The sequence below is a fragment of the Onychostoma macrolepis genome, chromosome 01, assembly GCF_012432095.1.
Source record: "Onychostoma macrolepis isolate SWU-2019 chromosome 01, ASM1243209v1, whole genome shotgun sequence".
Taxonomy (NCBI): Eukaryota; Metazoa; Chordata; class Actinopteri; order Cypriniformes; family Cyprinidae; genus Onychostoma; species Onychostoma macrolepis.
In genome coordinates this window covers 20,451,410-20,470,953 of record NC_081155.1, presented here as the reverse complement: position 1 = coordinate 20,470,953, position 19,544 = coordinate 20,451,410, and the positions used below count along the sequence as shown (strand labels likewise).

Genomic DNA, 19,544 nt, shown 5'->3' with positions numbered 1-19,544 from the left:
TTTAATAGGGTTGTTTAAGCATATAAAGATGCTGTCTGAATTCATAATTGCATACTACTGTTATTTTTGCCATACAAAGATATTTCAGCTATTGTGAGAGACTAGCTACAGCACACAGTCAACATGGTCATGAATTACATTACTGTGCGTCAAGCTCAAAAAATACCATTAAGTAGTTGCCTACATGTATGCTTCTTGTATTACAAGTCTTTTGAAGCCATAACACAGCTTTTTTCCAAGGACATGATGAAATTAAGTGATTATTCATAAAGTTTTTCCTGTTGTCCTATGCACGGTACACCTGCCAACTCTTTTCATTCAGGTGAATGTGCGGCATTCAGCAGCAAAGACAAAAAGCAGAAACAGAAACAATGCTAAAAATGTCATTTGCCTTTGTGTGTATTGTTGTACTGAGACTATAATGAGAAATGACTTCTCTCCATTCTCTCAAGTATGGTTGAGATAAGTTTAGGACAGGATTCATACATTGTGTTTGTAAGTTAATTTTATAACTTTTTCTGGCCCTCTAATCATAATCTAGAATTGAATTTGAATGTAAAACAGGACAGTGCACAAAGAGCCCGCAGGATGTGGCAATTCAGGTGACACACCTCTTCCTGGGCCTACTGTCATACCCTGCTGTTTTGACTGCAATTTTTCCAATAATAGGTTTGAAGAAGCACATTGTTGAGAGCGAACGAGAGAGAGAGAGATATATACCCCTTTAAGTAAGCGTGGTGGTGAGCGCTTGGTAAACTTCCTGGAAGTTAGTTGGAACAGGGACCACGAAATCACAGCGTTCATACATACATACGATACGTGACACAGTCTTATTTGTGCATCTTCGTTTCCGAGGGAAAGATACAGCTGTGTATCATCGCTCAAGGCTCCTCAGGAAGTTTCCTCGTTCATCGTTTCCTTGAGAACTGAGATGCCCTTCAAAGATGGCTCTGGTTTCCGTGTTACAAGCTGACAGCGGAGTGAGAAAACGAGGATCAATTTGAGTATGGAGACGCACCCATAGACTACGTTTTTATTCAGTGGTCCTCGGAATATCACATTCAGCAAATCTGCCGCCGTCTACATCTGATTTAAACTGCTGGCACATGTGTCCAGTTCACAGAGCATCCCGCACCATAACACCGACGAAGAGAACCTGTCCTAACAACTGCAACAATATCTCAGTGAGTAACAGACTGTAAACTTATAAGTTCTTTAAGTTATAAGTTCCGCAGCTGTAGGGGAGACCGTTGTAAACACGGGGTCGGTTGCTACACTGTCATTTTAGAGAAAGAAAAGAGCTCTGATTTCATCATCAGTATCCAATATTCTCAACTGAGCAACATTTTTTCGCTAGATTTAGCGACTTCCCCACAAAAATAGCGCCTATCGACAAATCTAGCGACCAGACAAACTTTATTTAGTTTCTCGCCCTCGCCGGTACAGCTGCACGAGCGCGAGGTCTCGCTTTCCCAGCGCGCGCGCACACACCTATCTGTCTGCCCAGCAGAGGCGTCATGCCCATTCACGTGCCCCCTCAGATTTTTGAGCCAAGTGGATTTTGAACCCCCCCCAAAAATCGTGCCCCCTCAAAAATAATGAGTGCATGACGCCCCTGCTGCCCAGAGTTAAAATTGTACATGCAGGTGTATAGCCGAAATCACAAGTACAGCCGTTGTCTTTATCGAATGTGTATTTGATTCGTCAAAATCAAAATATGGCTCCATTATAAACCAGGATTTTAGTGCACATTAACATCTTTGAAGGGAGAGCTGGTTATAATCTTAATGGGCCGCGTTTCAGTCACTATCTCATATTCATCCCATTGTCTGACAACAGAAACAAAAATATATCAGTGACAGCAGAGAATCTGGGTGCATTAAAACACAGAGAGGCAAACAAATGTAATAACGGAATGACGCAATGAACATGCTAATTCACATGAAGTCATCTAGCGACATTTAAACTATTTTTCAAGCAGGCTTTAGCTACTTTCCACTGAAAGAAGCTGAACCAAAATAATCAAAGTTGGCACACCATGGCTCCAGAGATAGAAAAATATTTATTTATGTTCTGAAAGAAGAATTTATATTGAAAGAAGCTGGCAATAGTGAAGGCTATCATACACTCCCATCACATCTTACAGGAAATGTGGCATGCGACTGTGATAAACTTTGTTGAATTAATGACCAAAAACAAGTTTTCAGGAAAAGAAACCTTTTTATTAAGATTATTTATTTGCATAGCATTGTAGATTTCACTTACATTACCTAAAGTTGCCATTTCTCCAGTTTAACTTGATGCTTTGCTTTCGTGTTCAAGGGCACATTAAATATGACAGAAAGAGGTTTACACCATGTTCCAGAGAAATATAACTTTTCATTACCGAACATTTCATTACTGTCTTGCCTTTTTTTGTGGACTCTAGGACATACATGGCACATGCTGTAGGTGTTGTGTACTCCCTGTGCTCATTCTCTCTATTCACCTGAATGTAAGGAAATTTAAAGCAGCCAATGTGAAACTTAATTTGTTTATAATTTGGTTTATAGAAAGTGTTCCAACTGTTGTAAGAGCGATGGAGCAAAAAGAACCATCAGAAAAGGTATTGTAATTTTGTTTGCATTGTTTCTTTTTTATTTTTAATGTATTTGAGATTCTAATTCAGATAGAAAATTAGTTTCAACTTTGAAATATCAAAGATAATGAAATCGTTGTCTGTTCACACAAATATTTAACTTAGAATTTCAGTGATTTAGACTTTTATTCATTTTAATGAATAAAAATTCTCAATATAAATTTTTACATCATTATCTTTTCAGCGTGTAGAATGTTCCGAGCACACCAGAAAATCAGACAAGTGGACAAACCTGAATAACATGAATGACTGGACGAAAGATTATGTCTATGAGTGGCTAATCAAGAAGAAAGTCCCTGAGCAGTATGCTAAGATTCTTTACAGTGAGGATGTTTATGGAGCCTCTCTAATTCATTTTGACAAACAAGACCTCCTAGACATTGGTTTAAAGCATGGACCTGCGGTTCACATTGCTAAAATAGTGGCCGAGTTCAAAGCATCCTCAGAAAACTTGAAGCACAGTGCCATACCCAAGGACACAGATGCATCAATAGGGACCTCTGCAGCACAGCATTTCCAACAAGAAAAAGAAACAGCTGAAATTCCTTCCACTGGATCTGCTGAAATGGAGACACCTGCACAAATCAGCATTGAAGAAAAGAATGGTGATATTAAAACAAAAAGTGGTAATGTATCAAGTGTGCGAGGATTCTTCTCAAAAGACATACCCAAATATACAGGCAGTGGAGAGAAGTCACCTTTTCAAGATGAGAACACTTTATTATTGGAGGAACAGAATGATGGCATGGATACCAAAGGAGATGAGGCAAGTGGTGCACAATCCCTGGATTCACATTTGACACAATGGACAAAACAAACAAATAATTTTGGGAGTGAGACCAAAGCACACCTGATTGACTCAGAGAACCCAGAGGACACGTCAACGAGCTCTGTATTTCATTACTGTGCACCTCGTCCTTTTGATGAAAGCAGCGAAACATTTGAATACACACAAAATGAAATACTTCCGCCTGAGACTGGCCCAAGCAATCTTATTGACCCTCTGCATGAGTACAAACTCATGACAAATACAAAGAATGCTTTAGAAGAGAATGTTTTCAAAAAATTCAGAGATGAAATATTCTGGTTTGCTGCGGCATGCATGAATACTCGATCAAATGGAACTATCCATTTTGGTGTTGGAGATGAACCACTGTACAAACACGGACAAATTATTGGACTAGAGGTGCCATGTCGTAATAAATATGTAAACGAATTTGATAAAGGTCTGAAGGAGCACTTCAAAGGAAAAAGTAATATTGCAATGATATGCATTAGGCCCCCCAAGTTTGTAAAGGTAATATGTCCAGATAACAAGGACAAGTGGGTTATTGAAATTGATGTTGTCCCAAAGTATAAATTAACTCAGAAGAAATTTTTTTACACTACATTAGACAAGAAGAAAAGGAAGTCAACTTGCCTTTTTATTCGTTCTGGCGCAAACACCATTAATTATTTTCCAGAAAATAATCTTAAGATTCGTAAGCAAAACTCTGAGAATTTAAAAAAAGATGTAGAATTATGGGCTTTAGCTAGACAGTTAGCTGAAGAGCATATAGCTAGCTTAAGGCCGTGTTTCCACCAATGCATTTCTTCCAGAGGTCAGCATCAGCAGCATGCCTGCGGGGGAGGTGGCGGTCTCGAGCCCCTGCCCCTTTAATGCCAATGCTAAAATGCCCTTTTGGTCCTATTGAGGTGCCCCGGACCACGATTTCTTTCGTCGGCTGACTAAATTTTCTCAGTGTGTTCCGCACCATCGGCTGAAGTTGGTCCTCGTCTGCTTTTTTCGGCCGTTTCGACATGTTGAATTGGCGTCGGAGCTCGTCGGTCAGTCAGGCCATCTGATCATTCTGATTGGCTGTTCTGGCGAACCAGTGCACAAGAAGGCGCAGAATGGACGTGCTACTTTGCCATCGGGCGTCGAGCGTCGGCTTGGTGTGTCAGAGCAACTTTGGAACCAGATGCTGCCGACGTGAGCAGTCTGCTTTCGTCGCCACTAGTTCGTAGGCGTCGACTTTTTTTTTTTCCACAAAAGCACCACAGCCCATCATGTTTTGACTGTGAAGCAGATGATGTTAAATTTGCCCAGACACAAATTAATCCATGATGTCACAACTCAGTGGAATTCAATAAATGACATGTTGGAAAGATACACAGAACATACGGCCCGCCATCAACATTCTGAGAAGTTTGTCAAGAACATCGCAATGTTGAATGACAGTGAACAGAAACTGGCAGAAGAACGTATTCAGGTCCTCAAACCACTGAAAACACTGACAAGTCTCTTGATCAGTGTAAAAAGGCACATTATATCGACGATCCTTCCCCTAAAGAGATCTCAAATCCATGGCACCAGGTGTTCAGGACAGTGCAACAGTCAGAGAAGCCAAAGCAGCAATTACAAATAACCTGGCAAGGAGTTACACTGATCCTAAACATCATGATTACCTCCAGCCATTGATCCCAGTATTAAAACCTGCCATACTTTGATGGCAACTCTCATGATAGGCTCCTCATTATCAGAGAAATTCTGGAGCAGGTGCTGTTTGATTATATTTTTTGTTAACTGTATGTGATTTTTGTATGTTATACTGGAGATGGCTGTAGTTCTGAGCTGTGTATGCAGGTGTGTGCATCTGTGTGGGGGAGGAGCAATTATACTACGTGATCTTTCCCTTTGATACACGGGCTGTAGCACAGAATCCTGTGCCCTCCACAGAGGAAGAAAATCCATCCTCTCCCCTCCCAAAGAAGACCACAGGGTCAGAGGTATTTGGAGAGCTTTTCAGAACAGAGGAACAACAGGCCAGGCCCTTTCACTGAAGAGGAAGTCACCACATACAAGTTAGCTGACAGTATTCATGTGGATGCTGATCCATTCTTGTGGTGGGAAACAAATGATGTTCCCCCATGTAGCAAAAGTTGCACAATGACGCCTAGGTACTAGGGGTTGAACGACTTCTGTTTTTTTAAAGTCGACTTTTATGTGAAGAAAGTCGATTCGAAGTCGACTAGTCGCTGATGACGTCATTAATGAACAAATAAGTCTGGAGCTGTGACAAACACCTTGTGCACAGCTATGGCATATGACACAGTGCCGCCCACATGGCTATTGCTCCTATAACAGATCATTTTTATCAGTTCTTTTGTCATTATATTCGTTATATTTCTCACAGATTTCTGCTCGTTCTAAATCACATACAGATAAAGTTGCACAGTAAAGATTACATTCATATGAATGCATTAGTGAGAGTGATTGCGTGTGTGAATTAATTCTACCTGGCAGCTACTCTCTACTAGTAATGAAGCTGTGGGATTTAGTTATTAGGAAATATATGCTTGAACGTTTCAGTTTCTAAGCTATTTTATTGATAAATCGCAGAACAGTGTTGACAATACATTTCCGCACTGAACGATTCTGTACGCGCGCGTTCTGCTGTCTGAAGCCTATGTGTGCGCGTTACAGAGCAGCAGCGCATTATATTAGAATGGCGATTAACTGACCTGTACTATAAGCTGTTTAAAACGTGCATTCTCCCGTTCAATTTCGAGCATCCAGTAATATAATCACACGTCTTGTGGAGCGCTTTCAGAGTATGCATTTATTTGTCATTTTAACTGTTTGGAAACGGAGCTTAAATGTGGAAGTCCTTCAGAGATTTCTTATATTGTTGCGCCCTCTATAGGGCCAGCGACTAGTCGATGCAAGCTTAAAGTGTCATGACAGAGCATTAAAGTCGACTAGTCGATTAGTTGGTGCAACCCCTACTAGGTACCTCTGTTGCGAGTGAAGTGTAAACCACCCTCGCCTTGCTGCAGACAATGACTGCGTTTACATGCGCACGAATATTGCGATTATTTCCAATAATCAGAGTAAGGACTTAATCGCATTTTGATGTTTACATGTCAAGAGCAAAGCTCTTACTCCCGTTTACATGCAATTTCCATTATTCTTATTATTCGCTAAGAATTGTGGTTAATTTTTTCACTGCCATTATTCACATACCCCACTGGACAGCACAAATGATGGACTCATGTCGCTGTTTTAATCTATTTAAGTCTAATGCATAATGATTTTGTATCGCTGTATTCCACGCTTTTTCGGCGCCATGATAGAAATATGATGGAATTTGTTTGCCTATACGCTGCCGTCGCGTTCTGTTCGTCCTTTCTGGATGAGGGTAAGGAACAGAGCAACCTGATCTCACAGAATTCCGTGTAATGTTCACGGACTTAATTAACCCCGAATCTGTGGTGGCATCACGGAATCGCCGAAAATTCCGTGATGGGCTCACAGAAGGCATCAGCCGTGGTCCATGCACGGATTCACTGGTTTCCGTGCGTGGAGCATGGCTGATGCCTGTCACTGACTTACATTGGTATCACTTCTGTGAGCCCATCACGGATTTTTTTCTGTGAGTCCATCACGGAATTTTCGGCGATTCCGTGATGCCACCACAGATTCGGTTAATTAAGTCCGTGAACATTACACGGAATTCTGTGAGATCATGTTGCACAGAGACTGCTGGCAGCTTGTTGTGTTTTCCTCAGAATGCGATGCTTTCTTCCCCTCCATCGTTTCTAATCTCCGTATTATTACAGGTGCGTGTCACGTTATTCATATATGTCACAAGCGCATGCGCACTTTGGTCAGAGCGGCAATACTGCGATTAAGGTGTTTACATGCCTGTATATTCCGATTAAAATCGGCGTACGCCACCTATGTTAATACGATTATGCTTGCTGCGATTATAAGCTTAATCGTATTATTTAGATCGAAGTATTGCGTTTACATGAGGTAAAGCATAATCGCAATATCGCCAAAATCTCATTATAATCGCATTAAGAGGGTCCATGTAAACGCACTCAATGTTGGCAATGTAGGCTTATCCTTTTACAGAAATTGCACTTTACATTCTAAATGAAGGCTAACTGTACTAAAGTACTGGTAAATTTCATTGAGATGGTCAGTTTATGTTTACTGAAGTACAGGTATGTTTGTATGAAATGGTCAATTTATGTTTACATGTATGTTCATTTTTAAAATTTAGGGATTTATGTGTCAGCTGTGTGTTGCCAATGTTAAGAAGCACTTTTTTTGTTCTGGATGTGTTAATTTATCTGTCTATCTATATATTTATTTATGTATTTTTTTTTTTTAATTAAAATAAAGAAAGAAAGACTATTGCAATAAAAAATTGTATTTTTTCATCTTATCCTATTACTGTTTCTGTAGATGTGCCAAGCCATCAGAACCAAACAGAAACTAAATGTTTGCTAACTGAACTGCAGGCTAACTGTATTGTTGCATCTCTAGTACGGCCCCTAGTAAGGTGTTTTATGTATAGAATCACTGTGATAGCAGTTAGGGCCACATGCTGTATGTTTTGTTCAAATAGTTAGAGTACGTTAGCTAGAGAGGATAAGTCTTTATATTTTTCTTATTCATCAGATGCCTTCCTGAGCTTGAGTGTTTTTTAATGTTCTTTGATTTGATGCCACTCCCCTTGATTGTTTTGTACTTCGTTTTTCTTTCATTGCTGCATTGTTTATATAAATAAATATGTTTATTATTGCATTGTACCTTCAGTGTAATTTTTGTCCTAGCACATACATAATAATAATTGATACAAAATTTTAATGTTACTCTTAAACTCCTCCAACTGTGGGTCTCTGTAGGTCGTAATCAGCCATTTATCAAATTATGAGAGATCTTGACATCTTGCCAATTTTAACAAGTAGAATTTCTATTAAACAACTGTTAGACAGATGGTTTGAGAGAATAAATAGGCTTAAATAAAAACAATCATTCAGTCATTCATTCTAAGCCTTTGCCTAGATTGCTGTCAAGTGTTTACATATGGGTTGACAGTTTATTTTAATAAATATCAAAATTGTTAAATGTGTGGATCACCTCACACCTGCATGAACACTTTACAGTTGGTTGTGTGTATTCTATGTACATCTGTAAGAGTATCTAAAGCTTTTTTTCTGGCCCTACTAGGCAGAATTACTCTGCAACATGCATTAGACTGATTTGCCATTAAATTAGTTGGACATGCAACCGCACCAGTTGCACCGCCCAAAGGACGGCCCTGAGTATACATGTCTATATTTTTGATGTTTTTCTTAAAGAGTCTATTTATTTCATTTGAGCTGCACACCTGTGTTATATAGGCTAATATTTAATCAAATGAATGCTTCATGAAACCCCAGACTACTTTTTCTGAGATTTTAGCAGAGGTGTTTGTGTTGCACATCATAGAAGACAATGCTAGTATCCGATAATTTTAACTGTTTGAGAAAACTGGTTAATTTTAAGCTTTTTGCGCTATTTTCATCTTCGGGGTTTAAAAGTTACATTGTGTTGACGTCACAGTTTGTGACGTGGCATTGGACTAGTACATCGATGACGCTTCGGTGTCTATTAAATTATTCATGAGACGGCGTGTTCTTATCAAATGAGAAGACGCTTCGCTTAATTATTCACAGCAGCATGTGTTGATTTGCTATGACAGAGGCTTCAGACTGTGAGATCGTGTACATTAACTGAGAGAAACGTTCATGGATCGAAGGAGAGCGTTTGTTTTTGCTTTGTAATAAGAGCTCGGTACAAACGCGATTCATTCACTTTTAGTGAGTGTAACCGTTTTTACAGCTCCGTGACACAACCCCTCAAAAGGCTTATATAAACGCAGCAGAATAAGCCTAAAATGTTATCAGAGGTGCAACAGCCATTCAAATATATGTTTTCGATACAGAGTGCAAATGGCTGTGAATTTATTTGTGTGTTTAATTCGATGGGAGCGAAATTAAACTGTCTGAACGGGTTGAAACTGCATTGGGTTTGGGCTCCCGCAGAACCCGCAGAACCCGCGGAACCCAACGCAAATCTCGCGGGAGCGGGCGATTTTACCTTTGCTGCGGACGGGAGTGGGCGGTCAGAAATTTTCGCGGGAGACCCGCAGGGAACGGTGGGATTTGGTGTGTAATAGAAATGGAGTCAACACATTAAGTTGAGAAGAAAATTAAAGCTGCTGTTTACATGACAAAAGCAAAGCAAGGCAAGTCAGACATCTGGAAACAATTCTCAATTGTCACTGAAAAAAATGGGAAAGAGTTAAACTTCGTAAGTTGCGATAAATGTGCACAACAAGGACATAAATCTGGCACCTCTGCCTGAGGCGACATACCTATTTTCTAAGTTCTATGTGTTTATTTAATTAATTAAAGTTATTTCATATTTTGCTTTGGCTTATTTAGCATAGCTACTTAAACTGTTTGTTAACAGTTAAGGTCATTGCACACCGAGTCCGAAATTTTTGCGTGCGTTTTTCCGATTTTTCGTATTCCTCATCCTTTCCTATCAAAATGCATGCTACGGATGCGCAAAAGCAGAAACTCGAACCTGATCCTATTTTTTTTATTTTTTTTTTATGAAGGACGAAAGTTTCGGAGGCAGTGTGTGACATAATGTGAGGTTGTATTTAATTTTTAACGTGCGAAAATTTCGGACTGGGTGTGTGAAATGACCTTTAAACTGTTTGTTTAGTAAATCGTTTGGTGCTTCTGTATCAAGTAGTAGGCTACTTTTAAAAACTGAGGTACTGCTATTTGTGCTTTTGTTTTAACGGTTAATGTTTAATAACGCTAATAAAAATAAAAAAAAACAATGTTTTTGCCAGGTGTGGTACTTTGGTTTAGCATTACTTCATCTTATTTAAACGCAATCATGTTTAAATCATGCTATTCTGGGGTGCGTTTCCCAAAAGCATCGTTAGCCAACTATGGTCGCAAGTTCCGTCGTTACCAGCATAGTTCAACGATTCGGTGTTTCCCGAAACCATAGTTCAAACGAACGTTCGCAATCAGCGTCACAAACGTACGTGGTTGGAACTGCAACTCTCGACCTGTGATTAGAAGCATAGTTTCTTGTTAATAAGATATATGGGCTTAAATAAATATGCTCTTGGGCACAACAAGCAAGCTAACATCCAGTACTATCTGTATCTTCCATTCTATCTAAATATAAAATGCATTTTAATTATGTATTTTTGCGCGTCCTTTGTAATCACCATTTTTGAAAAGTGCGCATGTGCAAATACCTAAGGAAACCCCGGAGTATGACGTATGAGGGAACCTGCGATTAATCAAACATCAAATAAAGCACAATGACAGGGAACAAAAAAATAGTAAATTAGTCAGTAGGTGCAATACAGTAGCATCTTAGAGATCTCTAATCAGTTAAATAGCATAAGTTATTCCTCCACCACATGCGTGTGACGTCATTAACAATGGTCCTATGTTGCTGAACCAATGTGGTTCAAACGACGGAGATGCGACCGTGTTCAATAGCATCCAGCTGCAGCCCCGCAGACTCACCTCCGGCTAGACACCAGTGGCTGGACACCAGTGGATAGACAGCCTACGTCATTTCCATTTTCTCCGTCATTTCCGTTTCGCCGCTGGATGGACAGCAATTTTATTTCCTATTTTCACCTTTGGATTGACATATATTTATTTTATATTTTCACCTCTGGATAGACAACATATTTAATTTATATTTTCACCTCTGGATAGACAACATATTTAATTTATATTTTCACCTCTGGATTGACATATATTTATTTTATATTTTCACCTCTGGATAGACAGCATATTTATTTTCGGTTTTCACTAGTGGATAGAAAGCATTCTATAAAAGCTGTGTGCAAATTGAAATATGATCTTTATCATATCTCTTTACTTAAAACAATTCTCAATAATATACTTAATATTATAACATCAATAATTCATGCAAACTGCATTCACAAGAACCACCTTGAAAATATATATTGTTCAGATCATATCACTATTTTTTGTGATTTAAATTCAGCCTAGATCAATGGACTATAACGTTTTGTCAATACAACAGACTTGTACATGTTAATTGCCCACAGTTTTTTGCCTTGCCCATTTGGATATTCAATTCAGATTTTTTTTTGTAAATGTAACCACTTCTGTTTTTAAAATATACGTAGATTCACATGATCAGACAATTTACCAAACAATCCAGATCAAATTAACACTTCATGGTTTTGCAATATTTATTGGAAATTACACAATCTAATGAGTAAAATTAGACCATCAGAATGAAGATCCCACAGTCAGGCCCGTAAGGTTGTGGGGGAAGTCTCTATTTCAAGAGAAAATAAACAGTTGACAAAAAAAGAAAATGGCAAAAAAAAAAAAAAAATGAACAGTTCCAAATAAACTATGTGATGTTTTATTAACAAGTTTCGGGAGGAGCACGCGCAGATAATTAACGCAGCCACTTCATCATCAGCAATCACACCATCTATCCAATCAGCTCAAGAGAGAACCCCTATAAATAATCAAAGCAGTCTTACCTCCATCAGTTCTAGTCTTTCAGCATCCCTCCACCACCCCGACTCCTCACCTTCAGCCTGTTCCTACCCCAGCATGGGGGGGAACGCTCTGGGTCCGGGCTAAAGGCAGAGCTCGGACCCCTCTCCCCGTACAGGGGGAGTACCCTGGGCTCGGGGGTAAGTACCGAGCTCTGAGCCCTCTCCCTGGACAGCACGCCAAATACGCATAAACCTTTACTCAGTTTATTATATGTAAGTGTGAACTCGTGAATGCACACTATGCACACCACACCTCATTCCTGCCCCCTAAAACTGGCAGTCTGGGCAATGCTCAGGAAATTCAGGCTCTGTATAAAACCCTCGCAGGTCTCCACGTCTTCCGTTTCCACAGTACCCCACCCAGTCTTTGAAAAAACATCTGCAATTTCTGCATTGCACAATTTTAAAAGGGACACACATGTCTCTTACAGCCTGGGGCAGTTTTTTGACATTCACCACACCTAAAGCAAGAACAGATGTACAATATGATTAGAGTGAGAGATGTCTCAGCCTCTTTCCTGGTAAGCACTGTTCCATCGTCATCTCCAGTGAGAGATATCTCAGCCTCTTTCCTGGTAAGCGCTGTCAGGGTATATCCTGGTAGTAATGTTTGGAGCTCTTTGCCAGGTGCTATACAATGGCTTTTACTTAAATGATTGATTAACCTATTCTTATGGAAAAAAACAGATTTACAAACACAATGAAAGTGAGCCTGTGCCTTGCAACCAAGGTTGCACTTGTACATGCAATAGCCTGTGGAAACAAACACACAAAAAAAACATTAACTACAGATTCAAACAATATACAAATGGTGTGTCATATTGAGAAAATGTACCCATCTTTGTATTTTACAGATCTCGCAAGGTGAGCCTTTAAATGAATGATTACACGGTATCGGTCTGTGGGTTTAAAATTTTTGAATTGCACAGCGGGCAGTGATACTGGCTGCAGCACTCTGTGCATTTCTGTATTGGTGGTAGCTCCGTCCCTTTACGCACACTAATGTGATTTGCCTAAAAGAAGAGGGTAGTATTAATAGATTGTTTATGTAATAAGTAAAGTGACACATATGAAATACCGGTAGTACCTTATAATTCATAAGAGTTTACAAAAATCCAATTAATAACTTTCCAAAAAAAAAAAAGGAATTGAACAATGAAGGTGAAAAGTTGTGTGTGGTAGATGGACTGTAAAAAATAGTGTGGTAACAAAAACAAAAGCTTTATACAACTTATATAAATGTTAACATTCTCCTATACAAAATATGTAAAATGGTAAATGGACTGCATTTAGGCTATATAGCGCTATCAACAGACCCATGGCCACCAAAGCGCTTTAAACATCATCATAAACACATTAAACATCAGGCATTTACACGTGCATAGGAAAAGTACTACTTCAACAAAAACAAAAACATAGCTAACTATAGCTAGCAAACTCTCGTGTGCATAGACAACCTAGAATTTTAGACTATTCTCTGCCAAGACTGTTCTGAGATCTCGTTAACTGGGTACAATCTTCACACATCCAAGTGAAAAAAAACGTATTTACAATATTAAATCATACCACTCAAAGAACGATTTAATTGGAAAATCTATTGTAGCAACCTAACGTTAACTGTTAGCTCTAGAATTGAGGCACACCAGAGTTCACTAATACCTTTAAAAAACACAACACAGTACCTTGAAAACAAGACGATTTTTTTTACTAGCTAGTTTGTGAATTTGAATTCTGACATGACCTATAAATCATCGACAGTTTATTATTTTTTCTTACAGCTGACATCTGCATGGCGCATCAAATTTGAAAAGTGAATGACGATACGGAAATGACGTCAATTTGAAAAGTGAATGACGATACGGAAATGACGTCTGCTGTCCATCCACTGGTGTCCAGCCACTGGTGTCTAGCAAGAAGTGAGTCTGCGGGGCTGCAGCTGGATGCCTCTCACCGTGTTCGGGAAACAGTCGCGACTTGCTAGTTCGTTTCCAAAACAATGCATCGTACTTTGGTGGTTAATCAGCGAGTTACGTCGTTGTTCGGGAAACGCACCCCTGGATAAGTTGAACGAATATTTGAGTATTTGTGTAGCCAACATTTTTTTACAAGCTCTGAGAGAAAGTCTGCGGGAGCGGGCGGGAGTGGAACACGCAGGTTGCGGGAGCGGGCAGTCCTGGTTAGAAATTCAGCGGGAGCAGGCGGGTGCGGGTTTAAGAAAACAGTCTCGCGCAGGGCTCTAGTCTGAACCCAAAGCTGTGTGTCTGTCTCTGACAGTCTCTCCTCTTCCCTCTCCACTCCGCAGCGCACCACGCCCACTTTTTTTGGGCATTTTTTAAAACTGTGGTGAGTGCTGAAGCAGGGGGTTTCATGACCCTTTAAAAATTTGTTGAAAACATCAGTGTATTGTGATATATGTGAAACAATGTGTAATATTATGTACTTAACTTTCAGATGCATGTGCAAAAAAATCACAATTTGAATGATTTAGGTACAGTTTTTTTTCTTGAAAATATTGATATTATTATAGCTATATTATTATAATTAATTAATAATTATATGTAAGTATTATAATTATTACATATTATCACTAGATATTAATACATACTTTTATTTATACACTTAGAATGAAAAAGAATAGTAATAAATATGTGTAATCCATTGTTGTAAACCTATGTCTTCTAAAGTTTAGGCAACTCAGAAGTGAAGACCAGGAGACTTCGGGTTGTATCTTCAGCAGGATTCTTTTATTGAGAACACAAGCTGTCGGTAGCTGTAGTCATCGAAAATCTAACTTAAAGCAGTGATACATTGTAGTTTATATACATTTAGGGGGCAGTGCTTAGGAATGGAACCCAAGCACCTGGGTGACAACCTTAAGACATGCAAATGAAGTATTCAGGTATAGCATACTGCCCCATTTAACGACTCCTAATCTAATCAGCCTAACTGCCCAAAGACGGGGGCAGGGGCAGCAAGAGCAATTACAAACAAAAGGCAAGAGTCTCCGTCGTCTGGCTCATTTCACTTACAATAAGAGAACAGGAACTGGCAGGGACCTCTTGAATCGTTCATCTGATGTCATCATCTTCACCATAAATGCTAAATACAATGTATATAACTTCTTCAGTTTGTACACTATTACATAGGGATCTAAATTAAACATTTAAATAAATTTGTAATCCCACAATTCCCCCTTTGAGAGTTCTAATAACTCTCACAAAATACAAATTTAGACACTTAAAAGTTTATTCTTGTAACTTGTGATCGTTACAGGCACATAGCACTTGTTCTGTGTTGATTGTCTGTAGGGACGAACTGCATGCTGACACAGAAACAAAACATACAATTATGGTCCGTGAAGTTCTTACGGGTAATAATCTTTTCTGGTTGGAACTGTCATTTCCTCGTGAGAGGCGAAAGTCATTGCTGAACGAAACACTTGATACTGTGGATGCATAGATAGTACACCAGTATGAGAAACAACAGCAGAATTGCTATGTCCTTGATCCACAGCCAGGGTTTACCTAACAAGTTTCCGAACCATGAAGAATTATCTTCAGTCATCTGGTGTAATTTTACTGAAAGATCAAGGATGTCTTGTTGGATATTGTTCAAGTTCTTGGTTGGATCCATTAAACCGGTGCAGCATTCAGGGCCGATAATGGTACAGGCTCCCCCTTGTGTTGCAAGAATGTAATCCAAGGCCACTCTGTTCTGTAAGATCATCATCTTGTGTGAAGCGAGAGTGTCCGTGATATTGCCCAGGGCCAAAACCGTATCATTGGCCAATTTCTGTACAGAATCCGACAGGCTTCTGACTTGATCGAGAGCCTGCATGACGCCATACGATGGGATTAATGCTCCAAGAGTTCTTGACCACCACGTTTGTACACAAGTGAGTCCTGGAATGCAGCCCTCTTTGTTGGTAGAAGCTGAATTTTGTAGATGTGGAGAATTTGAGGTGGAGTGTGTGTTTTCTCTGATAGCTGGTAGAACATAAACCAGGGTGCACCTGCCGTTGAATTGGCTGGGTAGGATGCTGTAGACAGAAGTTCCACATAACCACAAAGTGCCAGTCGGTGGAGGAATCATACACAACTGATTTATAGCAAAAATTTCGGTAGGGATGGGTTCCCGTAGAGACACTCTTTTAAGTCATTCTCCTCTTTCGTAACTGATGTAGTAACGTACACATTGAATTTGGTTCCTCTTTTAATCACAAAGCTGCAACGTTCACGAGGAATTTCACCCAGTGTAGTCGATGCTGGAGCATAATTTTCCATGCACCAATAGAACATCATTGGCATGAGTAGATCTGTCATGATGGGAGTAGCTGAAGTTAGGTTGCAGGATGGTAGTCCAGGAATGCAACACGTAGAAGCTGGAGGAATCGTTACGTTGTGACATGTATCCTTGTTGTATAATCCACTGGTATGATGATCGAATAAGGTACACGTATCACATTTGGAGATAGGGTGTGCCACCCATGGGATTCCTGCTCCTACTGAAGGTGCGTGTGGCATGCAAACGTTCTTTCCAGCAAACAAGGCATTTCTTGACATATTCATCAGCTCTAAGAATATGTTGTTTCTGGGGTCTACACTTAGCGTGATGTCCATGATGGTTAATAATACGACAATCTTGTTCATGTTGATGATGACTGAAGTTCCGTATGTGATTCTCTGCGTTGTGTATTTTTTTCTTTGTTCTGTCTTTCGTGACAGTTGGCTCGGCAGTGGGTCTCGTTGTCTTTTAGAGGTTGTGGCTTCACACGCAGGTGAGGAGTTCGTGCGCATGGGTCTTGGAACAGCCATCAAGTGGTATCTGCACAGAGGAAGAAAGAAAACAAAAGACAGAGCAGTATTTGTTCTAAAGACTGCAAACATTAGGGTTGTATCCTCTGTTCAATCTGAGTCTGCTATTGTTGTTCCTTCTTTCCCTATTTCTTAATTCACGAGACACCTAAAGAACAGTGAGGTGAGGGTGGACTAGTGGATGGGGAAAGGCCTATGAGGGTGTGTTCACCACAGGGTTGGCCCCAAGCCTGTTGCATCCGGTTCTTCCCTGGGTTCCTCACTGGTCCATGTGTCCTATCCTATCCCTGTAGGTGGTGTGCAAACTTTAGTGTGTGACATCTCCATCCTCTAATGGAACATCAGTCATAACAAACATCATAACCCAAAGAGGATAGGTGAGTGACTGTGGTGTGCTGTAGTATAGCTTTGAAGGCTGTGAGTGTACTTAACTAGCATTCTCTCAGTGGAAGGAAGTGACAGTAACCTTCCTGTAGTTTTATTTACAAAGAATCTTTCAGCTTTGTTGTACATTACTGGGGAATTAAGCACTCACAGCCCTAACAGTTAACACCTGAGCAAACTGCTCCAACAGTTCGGTGAAGCGGGAGGGGCTGCTTCAGAGTACCAAGTAGACTGAGTAGAAGCTGAGTAAAGCTGTTAATTTCTCCTAATGTCTTTTGCTTTTCCTACACTCTTTCATCCAGTGTCCAGGTTTACCACAGTAATAACAACTGCCCTCCTTCTTAGGACACTTACGTTTCTGTCGGTTCTCTGTGTTGACCTTAAAGGACGCTGCTGCAATCTTTACTCTGGCTTTAACATCAGAGTCTCTTTCCCAAGTAGCTAAGCTGTCCAAGCTGTTTTGCAAGCTTCCAGTGGACCATGTTAGGTCTAAGAACGGCAAAGCTGATCTGTACTCTGATAAAAGGCCATCAAACCATGTTCGAACTAGTGGTCCTTTGTCATCAAGCACACTTTCAGGATCATCCACTATTCCACTGTAAGTTACAGCTGACTGACAAAACCTTTCAGTGTATTCACTCACAGTTTCTTCTTTCCTTTGCACACAGTTAGTGATTCTGGACCAGTCTATCTTGGGTCCTATGATATTCTTTAGAATTTTCAAAACACCTTCTCTCAAATCGTCTCTACTGGCATGTTGTAGTTCAGAAGTAACAGCAGACTCAAAACTGTTGAATTCAGATTCAGTTAGAATTTGTGACATCAGCTGTGTGACTTCTGCTAACGACATGTCGTAGAGACGTATTTTGTTGATCAATGCTCTTCTAAATTCAGAAAAATCTGTGCGTGCTGAGGGTAAGCTCTGGGACAGTCTCTCTATATCTTTAGATCCTAGTGTTTTGGCAACAGTTTGTACTTGCACAACAGAAGAGTTGGGAGCGAGCAGAGATCGTCTCTTAGCGCCACATACCTTCACTGAATCTACAGGCACATCAATTACTGATTGGATGATTACATCTCTTTCAAAGAAAGCTTGTAAGTCAGGATAATTGTCATTCGGTTGACTAACTTCTTCCACATCAGTTTTTGCTGAAGCTTTGTTGTGGTTCAATTTCTTAGTAAAATAGGATACTCTAGCACGGAGCTCTTTGTTCTGTTTCTCTAGCTCTGAGTTACGCTGAGATTGTTGTGTAGCTAGCGCTAAACCAAATTCTCTGTGGCAGCAGATAATGCCTTTAACATTGTTCTTGCGAATACATGCTCCTAACACCTTTTTACACTCATCTACAGACCAAGTCTTGTCTGGATGGATCTCATATTTCTGCGTTAGTTCTTGTCTAACTTTCTCAGTGATTATTAGGTTCATTTGTTCCCCTAACAGTGTTTTGAATTCACTATCTGACCACAATGGAGTCGCAAGACCATCCTTTTCTGTTGTTTGAATCAGCCTAGCATTCCTTCTAACCATCTTGTGAGTTTCTTTGTTACCACACAATCAAAAACACTAAAACTTCTCTGATCAACAGAGGGTACACTTGTTAACACAGCTTAACTATTGTTAACTTTGTTACCACACAATCAAAAACACTAAAACTTCTCTGATCAACAGAGGGTACACTTGTTAACACAGCTTAACTATTGTTAACTTTCCAAATTACCAACACTTCACACTTAACTTCCCTGCCTACAAGAACAGAGGATAAACCAAAATTATTAGCATGAAATGCTAAACTTCTCTGTGAAAAGAGGATAAACCAAAATAACTAGCACGTAAATGCCAATCTTCCCTGCCTACACAGAACAGAGGATAAAACAATATTAGCACTTGATGCTAAACTTCCCTGCCTGGACAGAGGGTAACTTCATCTCTAAAAGTTCATTTTTTTAGAGGAAAACTTAGTTAACCAAACCCTACAGCTGTCTGTTAACTCTTCTCTGACGGCGCAGAGGATAAACAAATTTGTACTGGTCTTAAAGGTTCTTTTGGATTAGAGACAGCACTCACCACAACCTTGGTTGAGAGAAAAATTCAGTCTGGAAATCTTTGTTCAGCTTGAAGTTTTCGCTGGATTCCAAAAGATGCAGTCTGGAAGCAGATCTTTGTTTGAGCTTGAAGTTTTCAAACTGGATTCAGGTGAGGAAGCTGGAACTCTATCCGGGTCACGGCACCATCTGTTGTAAACCTATGTCTTCTAAAGTTTAGGCAACTCAGAAGTGAAGACCAGGAGACTTCGGGTTGTA

The 19,544-nt window shown here is 39.9% G+C and overlaps 1 protein-coding gene across 1 annotated transcript; it reads left to right on the top strand.

Moving 5' to 3' along the window:
• The first annotated feature begins 543 nt into the window (after positions 1 to 543).
• On the top strand, positions 544 to 6,880 carry LOC131544666 (sterile alpha motif domain-containing protein 9-like). The gene is made up of 3 exons (XM_058783049.1): positions 544 to 1,184; positions 2,553 to 2,605; positions 2,823 to 6,880. The coding sequence occupies exons 2-3, from the start codon at positions 2,579 to 2,581 to the stop codon at positions 4,296 to 4,298; spliced, it is 1,503 nt and encodes a 500-aa protein (XP_058639032.1). The 5' UTR covers positions 544 to 1,184; positions 2,553 to 2,578; the 3' UTR covers positions 4,299 to 6,880.
• The last annotated feature ends 12,664 nt before the right edge of the window (positions 6,881 to 19,544 follow it).